The 20,887-nt window shown below is 44.9% G+C and overlaps 1 protein-coding gene across 16 annotated transcripts in view; it reads left to right on the plus strand.

Annotated features, from left to right (window-relative positions):
• The window catches only part of NRF1 (nuclear respiratory factor 1), a 137,302-nt gene extending 121,171 nt beyond the window's left edge, over nt 1–16,131 (plus strand). For 7 of the 16 annotated variants that reach the window (XM_019924150.3, XM_019924097.3, XM_019924079.3 and 4 more), the window contains 2 exons: nt 11,761–11,802; nt 14,028–16,131. In XM_019924150.3, the coding sequence (XP_019779709.1) occupies nt 11,761–11,802; nt 14,028–14,191 (206 nt within the window). In that variant the 3' untranslated portion in view covers nt 14,192–16,131. Of the gene's footprint in view, nt 1–348; nt 453–11,760; nt 11,804–13,046; nt 13,721–14,027 lie in introns of those variants that run through there. The other 9 variants (XM_019924112.3, XM_019924155.3, XR_002174125.3 and 6 more) reach the window with 8 other exon arrangements.
• Nucleotides 16,132–20,887: the final 4,756 nt, after the last annotated feature.

Here is a 20,887-nt window from a genome sequence, read left to right on the forward strand (position 1 = left end):
TATTCTTAGTACTCATCTGAGCCATGGCCATGTCTTTCAGATGCTTTTAGATACTTTACATGTTGAAAGCTGAATGTCTTCAGAGTTGGCTCCTTGGGGCCCCAGAGGGAATTAGCACACATGTGAAGCCAGGTTGGTCTGACTGTATCAGGTGTTCTCAGCTTGGGGAAACTTGACAAGCCAGGGATATTCTGGGCAGAGGACTCAGGTCAGGGCTTCAGAGCAGAGATTCCCAAGAAGGTGCCTGCCATCAGGCAGATGGATACCACTGACCATGGTATCCTCTCCATCCCCTGTGTCCTCAAGGCCAAGTTACATGTTTCGTTATCTCATTCTCCTTCCCTTTAGGTCCCCAGATCTTTCTGAGTCTTTGTATTCGAAAGACAGATTCTGGTCTTAGATGATTCCAGCTCCTTGTAACCAAGACAGAATCTTGGTGCCTGTCATTGCAGGTAATATTCTGTAAAGGGATTTTTTTTTTTTTTTTTTTTTGCATACCAAATCCAGAGCCATAATTGGGCAAGTTTAACTGGAGTCATTTCTATTCAATATGTGGATGAAAAAACGGTTTTAATTGAGCATGTAAAAAGGGGATTAATCACTGTTCACACAAGAACAGAATATCATAACAGGAAAAATTCTTACAGAATAAAGTTTTTAAGGTTCTTGGGTAAAGGGAACTTTCCTCTTTTTACTTACGCTTCCATTAGGATTTTGAAGGAATGTCAGCACACTGTTATTAACTCTAATAGCTTGCACAGCTCAGCCAGTATGGTTTGGGGCCCTCTGCCTCTCAGATTACCTGTATAAATACAGGGATTCACTTCCCAGCTCTACCGTTTGCTTCATAAAGAGCAAATGTGCAGAACCCCGCAGCAGCAGCCTAGCAGGGCAGTAAACTGAACAGGATGAACGTGCTTCCTTTTTGTGTGATGCTCTTTCCCCATCCTCCTGCCAAGAGCAGGCTATCAAATGAAAGGGAGGTTGTGGTCGGAGTCAGTAAAGTGAATGTCTAAGTGGCACCTGCTTCATTCAGCAGATCTGCTTTCCCGGCGCCTCCCACTGCGTATCTGCTCCTGACAAAGCCTCTTTTCTCCTCCTCTTGGTCAGACTGAGAGCAAAGGCCCAGCAAGGAGACATATTGGTTTTACTTTGTCAGCACAATTGCCTGTGACATTATAATTATACCAAATTTTCATTATTAGAAAGGCCCCAATTTAGAGATTTTCAGAGCCTAAATGAGATTTTCAAAAGTAGAATTGGTAAAAACATCTTTTCCGTTGTAAAGCTAGCAAATGGATCTGAGAATCATTGAAGGGGTCTAAATATGGAAACTGAGACACTGCTCTGAGCGAGACTACAAAGACGCTGCTATCAGATTGGCTCACTAAAGAGGCGTCCAGCAATTCTCTGACTCTTCCCAGCCCAGCCTCTCCCTACTACTTGTAGCGCTATAATGTATAGCTATACTATAGTACTCTCAAATGCTGATAAATTTTCTCACCCACAAGCCTAGGAGGTAGGGTATGTTAAAATAAGTTGATGGGGTAGGGCAGCAAAGGAAAAAACCTGCGATATAAATAAGAGGAATGCCAGGGAAATATATTTTAGGCAAGTGCAGAGCATCCAATTTCAGATTGAGTTTCCATCTAAACAAAGGCAACACTTATGTTCTACAGTGTGTGTGCAACTGAAGCATGCTTATGGTGTGGAGTTGGCTCACTGGAAGCTCTGGGAAGGTTTTAGAGCTGTGCCCTCTCTAAACTGAAATTAACTAAAATCAAATAAAATTAAAAACTCAGTTCCTCAGTTACACTAGCCACGTTTCAAGTACTCTATAGCCACCTTACTGTCAGTGCACAAATACAGTGTGCCCATCTTCACAGTGAGTTCTTGTGTACAGGACTGTTTCAGAGATTGGTCTGTACCTCCTGAAATGTCTTGACTGCTTAAGTGAGCCTTGGACTTTGAATTTCAGGCTTGCTGGAAGGGGAAAAGGAAGTTGCCTGAATGTTTTTGGAACAACTTCCAGCCATGTTGCTTGACTATAAGTTTTGTCTTTTCACCTTAAAATTATTTTTCCTCCAAGAATCTCATGTCCTTTCCCCACCCCCTGCTCACTCCTCACAAAACAATAATAATGATGATAATAATGAATTGTAACCATGAGAAAGGACTTTAATTTTAGGAATGCCCACTTACAGCTGGCTTGCTTCCTGGCCTTCCCTTCCTTAAGCTTTCACATCCCTCCCTGCTATTTGACTTGAGAGTTCTTTTCTCATTAAACAGAGCTTCTCATGGACAAGAGGGCGTGTGAACACTCAGGGGCCAAGAGCGTGTATATGGATTGTTCATTTTGTGCACGGCGTGGGGCGTGAACAACACTCCCGGGAGTGGAGCACTGAGCTGGTGGCATCTTCCATTTTCAGCTCCTCTGGGGAGCAAGGGCAGGACCTTTAAGCTTGTTTCTTCCATTTGTCTGCCTCTAGTAGCTACTACATGGTTGATTTGACTCCTGGGAGAAAACCTGTATGAAATAATAGTACCTCTTTTCTCAGGAACTTAAATCATATAAATATAATGTTGCTTATCCTCAGAGCAGCCCTATGAGACAGAAATGGCCTGTCACTTTTATAAATGTAAACATAGTCAATTCTTAGTTGCCACACACAGATTATCTGGTATGCAGATGACCCATGACACATTTTAAATCCTTGGACAGTTTCTCTAAGGAAGCTAGGGTAAGCCTGGCCCATCTCCTTCACCCCCAGCCAGCTGCTGTGTTCTTAAGGAATACAAATTAGTTTTCATATTAGCTTAAAGAAGACATAATTAGAAAGTAAGTCTGATACTCCAATAAAGATGTTTAAAAAAAGAAAGAAAGAAAGTCAGTCTGCTACAAGAAAAGCACATCATAAGTTCCAGTGTAACGGCGTGGTGAGGAGGAAATGACCTCTCCTGCCTTTGGCTCAGCTAAGAGCCGACTGTAAGATCTGCTTTTAGACACATGTGCATCATCGGCGCTCATTGTGCTGGCATGTTTGCCGAAGGATTTGTAAACCTCCACAGGTGGATGTCAGAGACACCTTTGTGGCCCAGGCACCAGGGTGTGGGTGGAGGCAGTCTTCCTGCCGCTGCCTCTCCACACCACTTTCTGGGGGCCCTTCCTGCTCAGTGCTTTTTAAAAGTTCTGTGTTCTTGTCAAGCCTCTGTATGGCATATGGCCCATTGCGAGTGGATGCTGACAGAACGCCACAGGGGCTTCATCTCTGCAGAAGGAAGGAAGCGGCTAGAGGGTGGAGTAACTAGGAGGCTATACCCTTCCAGGTGCTGCATCCTGCCTGGGTGGTGGGATTCCTCTGTTCTACACTCTTCATCACCTGATCACCTAATGGTTTTAGTAACCATTGATGACTTTGTGTAGATCCATTATTTCACCAAGAGTTTCAAAATAGTGATTTCTCTAGTGTTATTATTCCTTCTGCCTTTATTAGCTGGAATTCTTTTATAAAGAACTTGTTCCCATTAACAATTTGGTTATGCTAAATACAGGCCAGGTAGGAAAGGCAGGATAAATAATCGATTAAAATGAAGTTTATAAGATAGATTTCTTTCTTTGCGACCGTCAAACCCCATAACTGTTTATTTCCACTTTCCAGTATGCTGTCTTCAGGTGTCTTACTGCTTAAAGCAAATTTAATTCTGCCCTTTGCATGCTCTTAGAAAGTTCTAGTGATGTTTGTTTGCTTGCTTTCTAAATGGTGCTCTACAGACTGGGCTAAGTGAGGGCTTGAAGAATCAGGAGAGCATCTTTGGAAGTCTTTTGCCTCCATCTTTCCCTGTTCAGATAGAGGAGGCAAGGGCCAGATGCTGGGCACATGGGGCTGGGGATGGGGGTCCTTACCCTCGTCTCTCTCCTTTTGCGCCTATTTGAAATTTTCCATAATAAAAAAATTGAAAATAATAACAGAAAAATAAATAACTCTCCATTCTTAACTCTGGATGACTCCTGATTGGCCCTCGTATTCATTTCTACACCTGACTATTGCAAACTCTTAAACAGCTTGGTAGCTTTCTCCTGAGGTTTCTGTCATGTGGGCTCTATTTCCTGTTTAAAGATATCAGCTCTTCACATATTGCTCACACCCTGTCCACAACATAGACTTTGGAGACTTTGGGTGTTCTCCCTTCCCAGTGATCTCTGGAAATTTACTGTATAGCTCCTGCCCTTTTCTGTACATCTCTAATCAGATGTCCTCCCTAGCATATACATGTCCCACAGGCTTTAGCTGAACACTTTCCTCTCCTGCCATTTTCAGTTTAAAGCCCTCTTGGTCAGACAACAGGCCTTGGAGTCGGCTTGTTCAATCTCACATTGGGAGTTCAGTCTCCAGGATATAAACCATGGTGATTCTGAACTCTGAAGCACTAAACCCTGATTTCGTTAATGTTCTTGGGCACTTCAGTAATTTCAAGAGGGAATTGTGAAATTATATCTCCAAAATATGTTTTGAAATACATTCACTAATAAAGTAAAAATGAATTCACATTTAACGTTTGGCTTATGGGATACAGGCAAGAGGATTTTCTTGGTGGTCTGCAAAATCAAGGCTAAGGACACAGTGACACTGTCCTACCCAGAGAGAGGGGAGAAAACTTTGGATGCTGAGAAGTGCCTATTACACCAGGGTACCTGTGAGGCTGCTATTGGCTTCATGAGAATATTCAGTACTTGCCAGATGTAATACATATTTTAATCCATAAATCCCTCAAATGCCCTCAAAAGCCACGGACTTAAAGAACACGGAAAAGGAAGATTAAATGTCCCAGAAGCAGCTAATATAACAGAAACAGAACCACTGGGAGAGAAATGCTGTTTCTGTTTCCCCCTTGTCTTACTATTATGAGGGTTACCTGGAGCTCCTTTTTCATTTGATATCGACATTCTTTTCATGACCTTCCTTTTCTCGCCCTCGTCTGTCCTCTTTCCATCTGGTCCATGTTTGTTATTCTCAGCCTCTTTATCTGCCTGCCACCTGCCTACTGCACTAGCTTCTTTACCTGATTTCCCTTCATATTCTCCCATTTCTATACCAGAACACAACATGCCTATTTTTCTTCATATAATAGTGGCTTTCCTGAGATGTCAGGCACTGATGTAAACTTCTTTCCAGACCTGAAGATAAGATTTTTTAAAGGACTTCCCTCCTGCCTGTCACCCCTAAAAACACTTATAGATACCCTCGATGGCTCTTTAAAAACTGCAGAAGTGACTTAGGTGATACAATACATGGTTTCATTTCTTATTTATTCTGATCCCTTCCAGTCACAGTCTTCTGGTTCCCCATTTAAGCCAGCATTTTCCTAATATTGATACATACAGTTCGCTTTCATGTCCATAAGCCACAGAAGGCATTACATTGTGAATTTTTCCTTTGGGCTTTAAGAATTATTGCATTTCCACCAACTGTTGTGTTTATTTGATAATTTATTTGTTTAGCTGTTTTTCTCTCACAACTATCAATATTTTTCTTCCAGCTAAAGATATTTCCATGACCAACTTGGAAGGCCTTTGGGCTGAAAGATTCAGTTACAGCAAACAACAATTCCCAAAGGTTTCCCAGATTGTGAGGGCAAATGAAAGGCCCATTCTTCCTCAGGCCGTCTGTCCTGCTCTATCTTGTCATGGAGTGGGGTGGGGGGAGGGCAGTCTGTGGTTCTGGGTGACCCTGACTAGGCCTGCAGCTCTGTGCTCTACTGGGCTCTAGCCTGTGTTATTAGTTTTTGGGTTTAGAAGTTTATCAGCATGATGATATCATATCATACTGTCCCTGATCATATATTTAACATTCTTAATACTGATTAATGGTTTAGCCTAGGTTTTTTATTTACTGATGCACTGAATCAGCAGCTATTTCATATATGTCATGGTGCAGTTCCAGTGCCTGTTCTGACCATAGCTGCATTCAGAAAGGAAGCTGCCTGCCAGCCCATCTGCCCTGATTTCATGGTTTTTATCTCTAATCTTTACATCTTTGAAGGCCTTTGGCGAATGATGTGCTTCCTGGCAGGAGCAAATTGCTGCTGAAAGGAGATCTGTGCTGTCTCTGCTTTCCTTTCTGCTTCCTGAGAGCTTTAGTCTAACATCTGTGACCCTAGCCAGACTTCATCAAACCTCTTATTCAAAGTCATCTTTGAAAGCAGCTGACATTTATTGTACACCTACTGTGTGCCAGGCACTGTGCCAGACTTTATCTATGTCAGCACATCTAATTCTCAACAACGCTGTGAAATTAGTAATGACCATTTTATGTATGAGGAAAGTGAGGCTCACAAGCCAGTAAGTGAAGGAGCCAGGATTCACACGTAGGTTTTTCTGCCTGGGAAGCCTTTAATGGAAATAAAACCTTCTATTTTACCCTCACATAAAATGCACCTGAACTACCATATGGCATTTGGCTGTGCTACCTTAATAATGTTGTGGAGAAAATCCTACTCATTCTGGAGCAGAGTAAAAGGCTCTAAGCCTCTTCAGGCTGCAGAGGCCAAGGCTAATGGGAATGTAATCAAGTTTCTGAAAATCATGAAGAACATGATCAATTGTCATATTCAATTATTAACATCTACTATGTTCAGGTTGCTCAGTATTCAAAGACATAGTCCTGCCAACAATCTAAGTAAGCAGATTTGTATAGGGAAAACCGAATTATTTGGAAACAGGTTAGCAAAGATCTGGTGCCGAATGAATGGTGAGGCAGTCAAATCCCCTGAAGGAGAGAACCTGGTGGGCTGTTGTGTCTAGGGGAACCCCTGAAAGACAGGGAAATCGTTGAAAGAACAGGACCTAGGTTGGCAGGGATAATTCTAGGCCAGAGGAATCTGCCTGAGTAAATACATGTGATGGTTAGGGTATACTGAGAGGACAGATATGGTTGTGATGAAGGGGTAATATAGAGTATTTATGGGAAAGGCTGGTGTAATCCCTCATCTATTAGCTATTTGGACTTTATTTTTCCTTTAGTAGAGAGCCGCCAAAAAGGCAGGGAGAGGTGGTGGGGTGGCCACTGCCAAACAATATTTCAAGAAGATTTAGCTAACTGTGCTGTATAGATTTATTCATCAAATCTCAGAATACTAAAAGAAGTTAGTCTTGGGAAAAATGAATTAATTCCCCTAAGTAACTTTCAATTATACGCATATGTTTGTGTGTGCGTGTGTGTGTGTACACGCGCGCGTGCGTGAGAGAGATCCATTACATGGTAGGTAAGTGACGAAACTCATTACCTCACGAGGGGTCAGGAATAGAGTAGATCAGCTCATGAATGATAAATCCAGAGTGTGCAAGGCTGTGACACTAACCTTTAATTTACTCTCATTGGTGCCCATGGTCTACCACAAAGCCTCCCCTGGTGACACCATCAGAGACAGACCACTACAGAACCTCATGACCTCCTGTTGTGCAGAAAACAAGGCCAAGCAAATGTCTGAATTTTCAGAATGTGCCTCCATGTCCATCACCTCGTGTGGAAGTTTTAGAAGATCCCTCTGGCTTCTGTGGAGGGGAGAACAGGGTGCAGTGGGGCCAGGGCCGAAGCTAAAATGTAGTCCAGGCAAGAGAGGATAGGAGTTTGTCCAGGATGGTGGCAGTCAGCGTGGTTGAATTCTGGGTTTATATTTGAAAGGAGGGTTGACAGGATTTGCTGATGAATTGCACGAGAAGTCAAAGATGGCTTGACTTCCAAGTTTCTGGCCTGAGCAACTGGAAGGATGTAATCGCCACTTGTTGAGGTGGGAGAAGAGTGGGAGGAGTGTGTTTGACCATTTGGGTTCAAGAATGATACCCAGCTGGTAGAAAAACAGAGCAGGGTCAGGTCTCATTTTCTTTTACAGGGGAATGTGGTCCTGGAGTCAGCAGTTCCTCCAGGGTTTGGGGCTGACTGCTATTTGACAAGGAAATCGTTGTGCTGGGACGTGAAGTTCCTGAGTCTCTTTTGGCCTCTTTTTCCATTTTGGCCAATTCTGTAAACCTTACCAAGAAGCCTGAGAGGCGAGGCAGCAGTGAGCCCAAAGTGGGTAGTCCTCTCCCTTCTGGGTCCCTGCTGGACATAGTGTTCGATGGTAAGGGCTTACTAGTGCGTGCAAAGGCTCCCAGATGCTTCACTTTACCACAAACTCGGTCATCTTGAGGGGGAAAAAAAGTCACTCAGTCTCTCTCAGTCCGTGTTTTGTTTTGTTTAAGTAAACTTTTTATCTGTTTATTTTTGAACTTAAAGAAAAGGGGGGTTAGATTTTCTAAACTGAAGAACTCTAAGGTTTCTTATAGCTTTGAAAGATGGGGGTATTAGAGATTGGGGTACTAAAATCTTCAGGATTTTGTTAAGTACGTGCCTTTATAAGTCCGTAGTTCTGCCAAAGGAACTTGCCTATCATTTGCAAAAGCGAAGAATACCTGCCCTGCCTACTGCTACAGAGTCTTAGCAGAAATCTAGTGATATGCAGTGGGTGTGAGAGGGCTTTGAAAAGTGCTGCACAAATGCCAGGAGAGTCTTATTACTAGGATTGTGCTAGTCTTATTACTAGGAAGTTCTCTTGAAGGGGAACTTCAAGTCCTTAAAGTAGAATGGGAGGGGCTTCCTGTTGCCTAATCAATCAAAATGACCCCGAATACAAGCTTAGATTAACATACGCCTTCTAGATTAGGGCTAATCAGGGGCAGGCTGAGCAGATGCAGGGACAATCCTGGCCTGATTACTGAACCTCAGCATTTAATCATCTCTCTTCCAAGGGCAGCCGCTGATTTAGTGCACGCTGGGTTTCCAAGCCTCTAGCCCCCTCCCCCTTTCCACAGACATAAAGGCTGCTAGGTCAGAGACACTGAGTCGATTTAATCTAATCCCATGTCAGAATGGCTGTGTGTGTGAGAGAGATTCTAAAATCCCCACAATGGGATGGTAATGCACTTATTTAAGGTAGAGGTAGACTGAAACTGCATGTAGAAAATAACGGACTTGGGATTTCAAGGCATTAGAGGTTACGAAATGACCCTGTATATGGAATTTCTACCTCCGAGAAGCTTTTTAGATATGTAGTCGCTGTCACCAGTCACTCACTCTCGAGACAGCTTTGTATGGGAGTCATTTTATCACCCAGTTGTAGAGGTCAAATTTACTCCTTCCCTGATGTGAGGTGAAGGACAGAAGGTGAAATCTTTAAAAATGGTTTTATTTGGATGAGCTCTGAGTGTAGTTGTTTTTGTATTGCTTTCTCTGGACTGAGAGCTCCCATTCTGAAACAGCCTGATCACCTGAAGACTCACCCACTTCAGTCATTTAGTCCCTAGGCGAGGACACCTGTGAAACCTCAGAAGGCAGGTTTCATTCATGAGTGTAGAAAACATTTACTGAGCACCTGCTGATCGCTAGGGACTCAGGTATGGAGACTCCATCTCTCCCTTAAGGAATTTACAGTCTCCTTGGAGATAAGACATGCAAACAGTGATAAAGAATATGACCATTGCCTCCATGGATGCCAGTGCAAAGTGCTGTGGGCCCTTGGGGAAAGAGGAGCTAAGACAGAGGAGGAGAGATTGGAGCTGACTATTGAAGGAAGAATAGAAGCCCATTCGAGGAACAAGCCAGGGACAGTCATTCCAGGCAGAAGTCACAGTGTGTGCACACCATGGAGGTGTGTGTGGAGAGAACCTCAATCAAATAGTTCACCTGCCTGGAATGTACAGTGGGTGAGGATTCATGGATCACCAGGCTGAACTGAGCAACAGGGGCTGATGTGAAGGGTTGAAATACCTGCAAAGGGATCTGGACTTTACATCCCACACAGGCCATTGGAAACCACTGAAGAATTGTAAAAGAGTGCAACAAGATCAGTTTGTGTTCAAAAGATCATTCTGGTTATAGCAGTGTTGTAGTTTTGCATTTGAACCTTTCTCCATTTTATTTTGGGGAAAATCTTCCACGATACTAAAAAGTGTTTTAACAACAGTGTTGGGCATGGACCCGCACCCTAGGTAACCCAAACACATCGTAAGCCAGGGTGGAAGAGATTTAAGTCTCACAGTTCTTCAAGGTTCTCTCCACCCCATCACTAACCCAGGACGGTCGCTCATAGTCAGGAAGAAGCTCCCCACCCATAGTATTCACTGTATTTGTAAACTATGTAGCTTGTTCCCCAAGCTTGGAGCTTCTGGAACTGAATCAAGCCCATAAGCAACAACAGTGAAATGAGACTGATCTTTGCTTCTGGTTTTGGTTGCTGTTTACTAACATGTGGGTTCTTTGGAGGTGTCCTGGTTTTGCCACAGGGCATTTTGGGTTATTTCACTAACTTTTTCTGTTGTGACCAGAAGAGAGGATGAAAGTGAAGATGATCAAGATACACTGGGGTGATGGAAGGGGGTCATTTGGTCTTCAGATACACTCAGGCCCATGCCTGGAGTCTAGACCCTGGGGAGTAGAGCCCAGCTGCATGTTGGTCGAGGCCAACAATAGAGTCCCTTGGCCTGCTGCCCTTGAGGCCGTGTTGATGCCAGTGTTTGGCACACCTTGTACCTCATACTGTGGGGAATAGAACATGAACCAGAGCCAAGCCTGGCCTTGAAGGAGCCTTCAGTCTAGTGGGAAGGCCTATCTACATACATTAACTGGGCCAAGCCAGATTATACCCCACTGTCGAGTGGTTATTGAGAACCCCAAGGAGGCTGCTATCAGTATTGACTAGGGCTGGGATAGGCTTCCAAGAGGGGTTTTAAAGGGGAAGGAGTGGGCAGTAAGGGAATTCTAGTTAGTGTACAACTTGAGCAAAGGCCCAGAGAAAGGAATGTGACCAATATGTTGGGGAACTGAGAATAGTCCAGGGTGATACCCAGAGCACAGGGAGTAAGGGAAATGAGACTGGACAAATCACAAGAGGTTCTGAATACCATACCCAACATTTGAACTTTATTATAGGCTTTGTGAACCTTTTTAACATCAGGGGATTTGAAAATTTGAGGTTGGGGAATGACGAGTTATAGAAACATAACAGGTGGCAGGAAGGGGGGTGAATGGAAAGAGGAATTGATTAGAGACATGTAAGAGCCATTTGCAAAGGGCTAGATGAAAGAAATTGAACCCGACAGCCTTCTGAAGCCAGTGTGTGCCGTGGCCCCTCAGCCTGCTTGAGCTGGCCTCCTCCTTCCTCCTTTTAGGTCCCAGCATCTCAAGTGTGAGGATGGTGGGCCATGCCTTGCATTTCCATTAACACACACCAGGGTGAGCCTGGATTTCCAAAAATGTCGACAAAGCAGAACCTCAAGCCCCATTTCAGGTTGCATCATAGAATACTTATTTCTAAACTGGCAACACTTACCCCTAGAAAACAATTAGATACAATTTGACATTGTAAAATAACATTTTATTTTATGTTTGATTTTTTTTTGCATTAGGAAATATTCTGTTAAAATTTTTTAATTTTTATGTTCATCAAAGTGATATATAGTTTTAAATGACAAAAAGGACTAAAAGCCTTTAAAAAAAAATATTTGTACCCCAAGGGCAACACTTCATGCTCTTTTTTCTGGTATGTATCTTTATTGCTCTAAACAATAGTCTTGAGTTGAGACGTTATTTGTTATCAATTTTTGATAACTCAGTTTCTATGTTTATATTGTTAGAAACATAAAATTTTATAAACGTAAAAATTGTTCACTGCCAAGACGAGTGGGTATGGTTAATCCTTGCTTTTTTTTTTCTTCTACTTTTTAAGGAGTAATCACCGGTTCTACCCAATTCTGGAAGACCCCTCGAGGTACTTTATCCCACGAGCTCATGCCACTTCCCCCCTGTCCTCTCAGACGTGCTGCACAGCCCCCTTCCTGGGCCCTCCTGCTGCCCCCACGCTCCCTACAGTGGATTCTCTGTCTCCTAGACCCCACGGCCACTTATTTCTTAAGTTTTCTCTCTCGTTTCTGTAGGGTACATCCTTCAGAGCTTCGAAAGAAAGTGTGCGTGGCGGGCCAATTTTTAGAGCCCGTACAAGTCTGCAGATGTGTTTATTCTGCCCCCACGCTTAACTGACCTGGGTGTCACTTCATATATGGTCTGGAGAGAGAATTCTAGGCTGAAAGCATTTTCTCTCAGACATTTGAAAACATTGCTCCATCATCTTCTAGCCTCCAGGCTTGCTTTTGAGAAGTCCCACAATATTATGATTTCCAGTTCTTTGTATATGACGATTTTTTTTTTTTTCCTTAAATCTTTTGGGAGCTTTGCTTTATCCCTGGTGTTGTGAAATTTTGCAAAGCTGTGTCTTAGCGTCTGGATCTTTTTTCATCTGTCCTGCTGGGCACCTAGTGGGCCTTTTCAATCTGAAACTCACATTTTTCAGTTCTTGAAATTTACTTACAACATGTCTGATGATTTCCTACCTTCTGTTTTTTCTGGTCTCGGAATTCTCTTTTATCAGAGCTTGGACCTCTTAAGGTCTCCTGCTTTCCACCTTTTAACCTTTCCTGCTCTCTAGATTTCTTTGACTTAACCTTCTGATCTTTCTGTGGCATGGATTTCATCTATTTGATTTTTAAAGAAGTTTTCTCTCATTCCTTTTTAATAAAGCTGTCCACTTTTATGATACAAGCCTTTTCTCTCTGAAGATATTAGAGTTTGGGGGCATTCGTTTTTGTTTTTTTCTGCTCCCCACATCGTCTCTGTTCCCTCTGTGTTCCCTAAGAGTGAAACACTGAAACACTGATAGTTGGGGTATGCAGGGCAGAGCTGGGTGGCCTGTAGGCCTTGGGGTGGTAAATATTAGGGCCGCAAGCCAGGTTTTTCATTGTCTCCGCACCCCCCTCCCCTCACCTCCCCACCCACCAGATGTCACCGTAGGTCTTCCCTGCAGCCTCCCCGGGTCAGTTTCTCAATACAGTGGGTGAACTTCAGATGTCCTGTCAACAAAGGTCTGGGTGTTGGGGTTGGTGGGACCCGCTGGTCCAGTCAGTTGAATACAAGCTGTCAGCTAACGCCTGTTTTTGGCTTCTTCCTCTCGTTCTGCAGTGGCTGAGCCTCCATGTCCTGAGCTCTCTGGGACACAGGAGTTGCAGCTTCCCCTTCTCTGATAAGTCAGAACGCCTTTACGTTTGCTTTGCATCTTCCAGAAATATGTTGACATCCCTCATTTATATCTTTTTTTCCTCCTTCACTATAATTTTTATTTTAGAAGGAAGAGGAATTTTATATGTGCATTTATTCTGTCTTATTTAATTGGAAATCTTTTTTTTAATGTTATATAAAATTATCAACTTTCCTTTCTTAGGGAGGACTGCCCTTTTCTGAAATTATTTGCTTCCTCCTTTCTTTCTGTTAAACCCTCCTTTCTAAAATAATAGTGATATTAGGAGGTAGTTGGAGGTCTTTTTTTTTTTTAAAGTTGACCCCAGAACGTATTTAAAAATTTTACTGGTCTATGAAATCTAATATCAGAAAACTAATTACCTAGGCTTTTTTTTTTTTCTCTCTTTTAAATAAGCTGACTCTGAGGAGAGGGATAATGGCCAGAAGACAGGAAAGGATTGAGGGAGAAGTTTTTTCAAGCTGAGAGAAACGAGCATAGGCAGCCAGAGGGTTGAAGAAGTCAGTGTAGCAGAATATCAGAGAAAATTAATGGTGGCCTTTCCTGGAGAAGAAGGCAGTCAGAAGAGATGGACTTGTTGAGAGGAGAATTCACACCTGATGGGCCTGTGTATGCTTCCTAAAGTTGAAGGTAGGCCGGCAGGCAGGGTCATCTCTTGGCAAGTTGGGGAGGCCCTGTTCTGAGGCATGTTTCTACAATTTCTCCAAATTTTCTTTCCTGGTAGTCTGTTTTAAAGAATTAAAATGGGGTGAGAAAAGGGTTGTATTCGTGCCTGGACAGTGGGTGTGCAGTTACCTGAGGCTGCAGACAGTGATACTCTGAGGGCTGGAGCTCATTGCCCTGTCCAGCCAGCATCTGGGAAGCTGCACCCAATCCCCACCAACCGTCTCCCCTTGTCTCCCCAGGACTGGTCCAGATCCCTGTGAGCATGTACCAGACTGTGGTAACCAGCCTCGCCCAGGGCAATGGGCCGGTGCAGGTGGCCATGGCCCCTGTGACCACCAGGATATCGGACAGCGCAGTCACCATGGACGGCCAGGCTGTGGAGGTGGTGACGTTGGAACAGTGACATGCAGCCATATCATGGCATCGTTTTCTAGTCTACTTCAAAATTTTTTACACGTTTGCAGAGGTGCAATCAAATGAAATTAAGTCTCTCGACTTTGGAAGAAAAGTTTTGTTAACCTTTTTTTTAAAAAGGAAGAAAGGCAGCGGATTTTGGAATTGCATTTTTTTAAAGCACCACTCTTGATTTTCTGGGATTGGTGGAACAAGATACTGCGTTGTCAATTTCACTGTCCCCAAAAAGCCAAATTGTGGCAAGGACTACTTTCTGCGAAAACGTGTGTATAGTTCCGTGTTTGTATGTGTGAGTGTGAATATATGTATATGTGTACATATGGATATACGCATTTACATATATATATAAAGTATATATATGTGTGTGTGTATGTATATGTGTGTGTGTATACGTGTGTGTGTATGTATATGTATATATATATATAAATATATATATATATATATATATATATAATGTATGTATGAAACCCGCATGGAATTATCTGTATGAGATCAAGGTGAGCTGTGGAAAAAATAATTCACCCAGTTTAGTGGGTGTTGGGTACGTGGCCAGACACAGCCACCGGTTTTTGTTCATACCAGGGTCATGCGTTGAGCTACTGACAAACTCAGGCAGAGGTGACCATGCCCTTCACCAAAGCTGCCTCCCAGTGGCCACCCAGAACTCTCCCTGCTGGACTTGCCTGAGGAAGGATGTTCCAGAATGGGGTGAGGTCCAGAAATTGTGCTTGCAGGGTCCAGGGCCTCGTGGTCTGGCAGCTGGGACGCTCCTCGGGCTGGCCCAGGTGCTGACCTTGCCACGGGCAAGTGAACGTCCTTAAAACTCCCAGGCAGGGGTGAGAGGGTTTTCCTCAGCCTCCTATCTCCTCCCCTCCCGAGGAAACCTTCTTGATCTCATGACTATTAACATGTCACTTTGGTTTTAAGGTCAGTCCTGAATTGGTCGTGTATATGAATTGAAGGTAACAGAAGTATTAAGGGTTTGAGGAGTGCGTGCGTGTTAAGTGTGCTTGTGAGTGTGTGCGTGGTGGGGAGAGAATGGGGGGGGTGGGAGGGGTTGGAAGGGGAAAGGAAGGAGGGAGAGAAAAATCTTCAAAGACCAGGTTACACCAATGGGAGCAATTTTTTCCTTTCCTGTAACTTTCTGTAGCTTAACAGAGGAGACTGAAACTGACGGGGGCACCTGGCTCGTGGAAGGTTGGCCGTCACGCTGGGGGAAGTTAGAGAGAGAGGGCTGCGGGTGCTTCCTGCACTCCTGGATCAGGCCCTGTTTCAGAAGGAACCCTGCAGTTTTCCCAGGTGCATCCTGCTGGGCCTGGGTCCCGGCACAGCTTCCTTCTCACAGGTGTTGATTGGTCTGGGTGTTCTTGTAACTAAATTCTGTGATTTCTCAGCTGCAAGCCCCAAGTCTCCAGCGGCTAAATTCACCTGACTTTGACAGGCCAAATCTCTGCTCCTTGAGTACAGGGACAACTCTTCCTCCCTCCTCCCGGGCCCCCCATGTGTGATAGTGTATTTAATGTTTTTTTTCTTTTAATGCAACATTAAAAGATTCTTCACATCTTGCTCAGCCTTTGAGAAAAGTTTCAGATTCTTGTATTTGCTTGTTTTATATAAAACTATCCAATGTTCTTTGTATGTTTTTTTCTGTACGTAATGGGGGAGGGAGGGGAAATTTACATAAAACAGCCCTAGTTCTACAATTTGTTATTTTTTTAATTATTATTTTTTATCGTCGTTGTGAAACTGTCCAGGGGCTTTAAAGTCCGTGTTCCTTTGTGGTGAAATAACCTCCTAATAGTTTGAGAAATTGCCAAGAAGAAGAAGAAGAAAAGCAAGACCCCAGTAGCAGAGCATGGATTCTGTGTCGTTTTCCATTCTGTCTATTACTGCCTCATTCAATAAATAGTAACAAAGTGGCAACAGGAAGTGGAACTGTTCATCTCTGTAGGAACACTTAGCCTCTTAGGAATTCTCTTTCGGGGAGGCTTGTTCTGCTTTGTAAAAGGCAGAGGTGCTTTTACTCAAGCTCAGTGATCTTTGAACTGTGCTCCTTGGCGCTGTGGAGCCCTGTAAGGGGAGTGCTAGGGTGAGGCTGGGGCCTCCTGTCCGTCCCCCATCACCAGAGCAGCTCTGTTGAATCAGTTTTGTAAAATGCTGTCCTGGGGGATTAGGGGGATCTACTTTGAAAACTTCTATTCCGGAGTCCCCCTTCTAGGGGTTAACTGCATCCCACATTAAACATCAGGGTGGGTGGTGGTGCCCGTCCATCTGTGTCCTCCCCACATGAGTGCTGTTCACTACTGCAGTGGCTTGTTCTTCTTGAAGCAGGAGCCCCAAGCCATTAACTGTTTCTTTGGGCCCTCACTCCCTGGGCTCGCGCACAGCTCGCTACTTTAATGTGGCAGCTGCCCTTCTTGCGCCCGTGCCTCCTGCCACAGCCCCAGCTTCAGGCCCTTCCAAGCCCCTTGAGTCTGCCCCTCCGCGTTGTGCCCCTCGTGCCCACTGCGAGCCTCAGCCTGGAGTGATGCGCTCCTTGCCGCCTCCGCCACCCCTTTCTTTCCTTTTGTCCTTGGATGTTTGGGTCAGTTTCCTGGTGATAATGACTAGAACAGTTGCATGTGAAGGCCAGAAGTGTTTTCCTTGCTGCCTGACAGGGGCTCGATAAAGCCAGTGCCACCTTTTCCCTCTCTTCTTGAACAAATGGCACGTCATCACCTGTTGTCACCAGAGAGGGTGGACCCCAGGAAGGATTGATGGCAGCCAGATGAACCAAACATCACTGCCGTTGGCCACCCAGGGAGCAGCTGGGTTGTCTAGAGTACGTCTGTGGGGATGGCCTCTCTCCAGAGGTGTAGTACATTCTGTTTGCCTGGCAAGACCCAGATGCTGCCTTTTCAGCAAGCATGTATCGAAACTTTCTTTGGTGGGGTAGGTGGAGACCTTTGCTTTCATTATTGCCCAAACCACCAGCAGGAGCTGCAAACTCAGCTGCCTACAGGGACCAGGCAGGTGGAATCAATGCGTAAAGTGGAAGCCATTCAGTGGTGAGAGGAGGAGGAGTGATGGAGAGGACAGAGTGGAGAGCATCTGTCTAAAGGGAGCAGCCCCTCCTGAGTGCTAGCAGATCGTCTCCAAGCGGGAGGAACATGGGCCCTGAAGCCCCATCTTTTAAATTTTCCAGAGAAACTGGGCAGTCCAGGTTTGTGTATGAATCTCCTGATTTCAACAACAAATCAAAACTCCTTTACATACTCTGCAGGCAAAATAAAACCCACCTGTAGACCAGCTCTGGCCTGTAGGTCAGTTTTGTTTAACTTGGTGAATGCCTACCACTGCCAGGTGAATAAGTCATGGCAGTTGCCTGAGAAACGGGAGGAGATGAGGAGATATTCGTGTGAACAGATCGCAGCAGCCCGGTGTGATAAGGTGCCGTCTGGACAGAGTGCCATGGCAGGGTGAGTTATATTATCTCATTTTATCTCCTTAAGGGTCCTCTGCATTAAGTAGTTTATCATCCAGGCTGCAGACAAGAATCTGGTGCTCAGCGAAACCAAGATACTGGGCTAGCAATTCTTGGCTTTAAGTCCTGCATTTGAGAAGATCTGTTGACAATGCTGGTGACCACTGGAGTCTTCCAAACTCAGATAAGTGAGCCAAGGAGAACCAGAAGGGCAGGGAAGAGAAGGGACTATTCGCTCTGTAAGAAGAGCTCAGGCTGCCAATGCGCGCTAGCCTCACTCAGACCCAAGCAAGGCTCATCTCCAGCCGCTTCTCAGGTGGAAGAGGGCCTGCTCCTGCATTCGCCTTCCTCCCTACCTGCTGCCATTCCTCTCCCCTCCTCTATCATGCCCCCAAAGCCTTAGCTATGGATGGAGTTGTACTAGGCCCGTGGTGGCTCCCTTTGGTGTCGGCACCAAAACCAATCAGGGGAAACTTCAAAGCTTATTTGGAGCAGAGGCTACGTGGGGTGAGGAAGACAAGCCCACATTTCTGCTCTCACCTCCATCTCAGTGGGCTGTGGGCTGCCCAGGTCATCAGCCCAAGCCAGCCTGTGGCCTCAGCACAGCTCATGCTCAGATGCCAGAGTCAGGGGCACCCGTCAGTGCATTCCCACCTGGCCTCTGCTGTTTGCTCCAGGTTGGCAGCTCTTGGAGAAGATCCACTCAGGACGGTGGAGGCAGCACAGAGGAAGGAGGTGCACAGAGCGGGGAGATATGGCGTTAGGACTGGACCCTGAAATAGCTGGAGAACGTAGGCTTTTCTCCACCTGCTGTTCAGCTCCTGGTGCTGCTGGGCCCCTGAATGAGTCCCCAACCCACCCTGAATTTGACTTTCTCCCTCCTGAAAACCGCTGACCTGTTAGCAAATATTTGTTGAGTACTGGAGTGTATTTCTGCAGAGTTGGGAGGGGAAAGGCAAAGGAACAGGGATAATATTCATCTGCAGAGGGGGGGAATGAGGATCCCCCGAGAACCCGGGCCTTATCCAGCGCCAACTTATAAGGCAAGGACAGGCCTGTGCCCCCAGCCCTGTTCAGAGGTGTTTCTAGCTTTAGTTTATGAGAACTATGGCTTATCTGCAATTAAGAGTGTTTATATGGTAGCAATAATAATAGTTAACACTTATACAGCCCTTACAATGTGCCTTGTTCTAAGAGATTTGCCTATATATTAACTTACTAGTTTTTACAAAGTACTGTTATTGTCACTACTTTACAGATGAGCAAACTGAACCACAGAGAGGTTAAGAGGTAGCTTATTTAATATTTGGGGAAGAAAGCTAGAAAGAGTCCCCCAAATTTAATGCATTTATAAGTAAAATTGTTGGTGTAACTTAAATTAACTGGGTCTCAACTCAAATTTCTTCTGAACTTACCCTTTAAGAAACTAATAGTTACAATTATCAGTTACTAAATGGCTGCTCTGCATAGGACACTATGCAAAATGCTTTACGCCTTTATTTCTAATCCTTTCCACAACCTCCGATGGAGGTTTGATTCCATTTTATAGGTGTGGGAACTGAGACTCGGCAACTTCCCAAGGTAAATGCAGAACTAGTAAATGGAGGACTGGGGTCAGACTCTGATATGTCTGCCTTTAGAAGCTTTGCCCTTTGTGCCAACCACTCGGGGCAGGTGACAGAAAACGGGCTGCACATCCGGATTCTCTTTTTTTTTAATATTTATTTGGTCTTAGTTGTGGCAGGTAGGCTCCTTAGTTGTGGCATGTGAACTCTTACAGCATGCATGTGAGATCCAGTTCCCTAACCAGGGATCGTTCCCGGGCCCCCTGCATTGGAAGCGCAGCGTCTCAACCAATCACTACGCCACCAGGTAAGTCCCTGGATTCTCATTTTTAAAGTAACCTCTAGCTGAGTCCTGAGCTCAGCCCATGTGCAGCCTCTCCCAGTGGTCCGTGTTTTCTGAGCAGGTCGTAAGGGACAGGCTGTGGTCCTTGCCCAGGGCTTGCCACACCCAGAGCAGCCTCCCAGTGGCTGGGCCTTTTCGGCACATGCATGCACACACGCAAACACACACAGGAACTTGTATACAGCAGGCGCCCAGTACATCCCATCGAATGAGAGACCTTAGTTTCTCAGTGATTCCTTAATCAGAAAATCCACGGAACCCAAAACATCCATTCCCACACATCCTCATTACTCAAAATATTTCTGCAAAAATCCAGTGTTAAGTGTTTTAACACTGTTTGATGTAAAATAATGTTGATTTTATTCCTAAGAAAAACTGGCCCTGTGAGATTGTCCCAAGGGTGAAAGGCAGTGAAGTTGCTGGTGCTTGAACACATTCTTGGGCGTGAGCAGTCACATTACGCTTTTTTCTTTTTTTTTTTAAGCATTGTCTCAATATGATTCTAGCACGAAGCCCAGTCTTGGAAAGGTATGGCTCTCATTACAACTTTTTTTTTTTAATGTTTATTTGGCCGCGCTGGGTCTTAGTTGGCACTCGGGATCTTCGTTTTGGCATGTGGGATCTTTAGTTGCAGCATGCGAGATCTAATTCCCTGACCAAGGTTCGAACCCGGGCCCCCTGCATTGGGGGCACGGAGTCTTGACCGCTGGACCACCAGGGAAATCCCCAGAACTTTTTTTTTTTTTAATCCTACTGGGATTTTTTTATTTTTTGGTGGTGTCAGGTCTTAGTTGCAGGATCTTCCTTGTGGCATGCGAGATCTTTCGTTGCGGTGCGCAGGCTCTTACTTGGCGGCGCACGGGCTTAGTTGCTCCACGACATATGGGATCTTAGTTCCCTGCCCAAGGATTGAACCCACATCCCCTGCATTGGAAGGCGAATCCTTAACTGCTGGACCACCAGGGAAGTCCCCCCAGAACTATTTTTAAAGACAGCGGGGTTTTTTTTCTTTTTTTTTAATTCACAAGAGAAAAGTTAAGGGAGACTAATCACACAATAGGGTTCTTTATCCTGGCCCACAGTTGTCATCTATACAAAACATTGGTTAAACTCCGTGGACAATGGACATTTCTGGGGACCCTATCACCAACGTAAAGTGGAGTCCCTTGCTTCTCCCAATGAAGTAGCTGAGTCTAGTGTCACTCCTGTTCCACAGATGAGCCACGTGAGCTGGGTTGGTCCAGGTGGAGTATCCTGGCTGTGAGTCCTGGCCTCAGTGTGCTGTCCATGCCCTGGCACTGCCCGCCCGCCTGC

The sequence above is a fragment of the Tursiops truncatus genome, chromosome 9 (genome assembly GCF_011762595.2).
Source record: "Tursiops truncatus isolate mTurTru1 chromosome 9, mTurTru1.mat.Y, whole genome shotgun sequence".
Taxonomy (NCBI): domain Eukaryota; kingdom Metazoa; phylum Chordata; class Mammalia; order Artiodactyla; family Delphinidae; genus Tursiops; species Tursiops truncatus.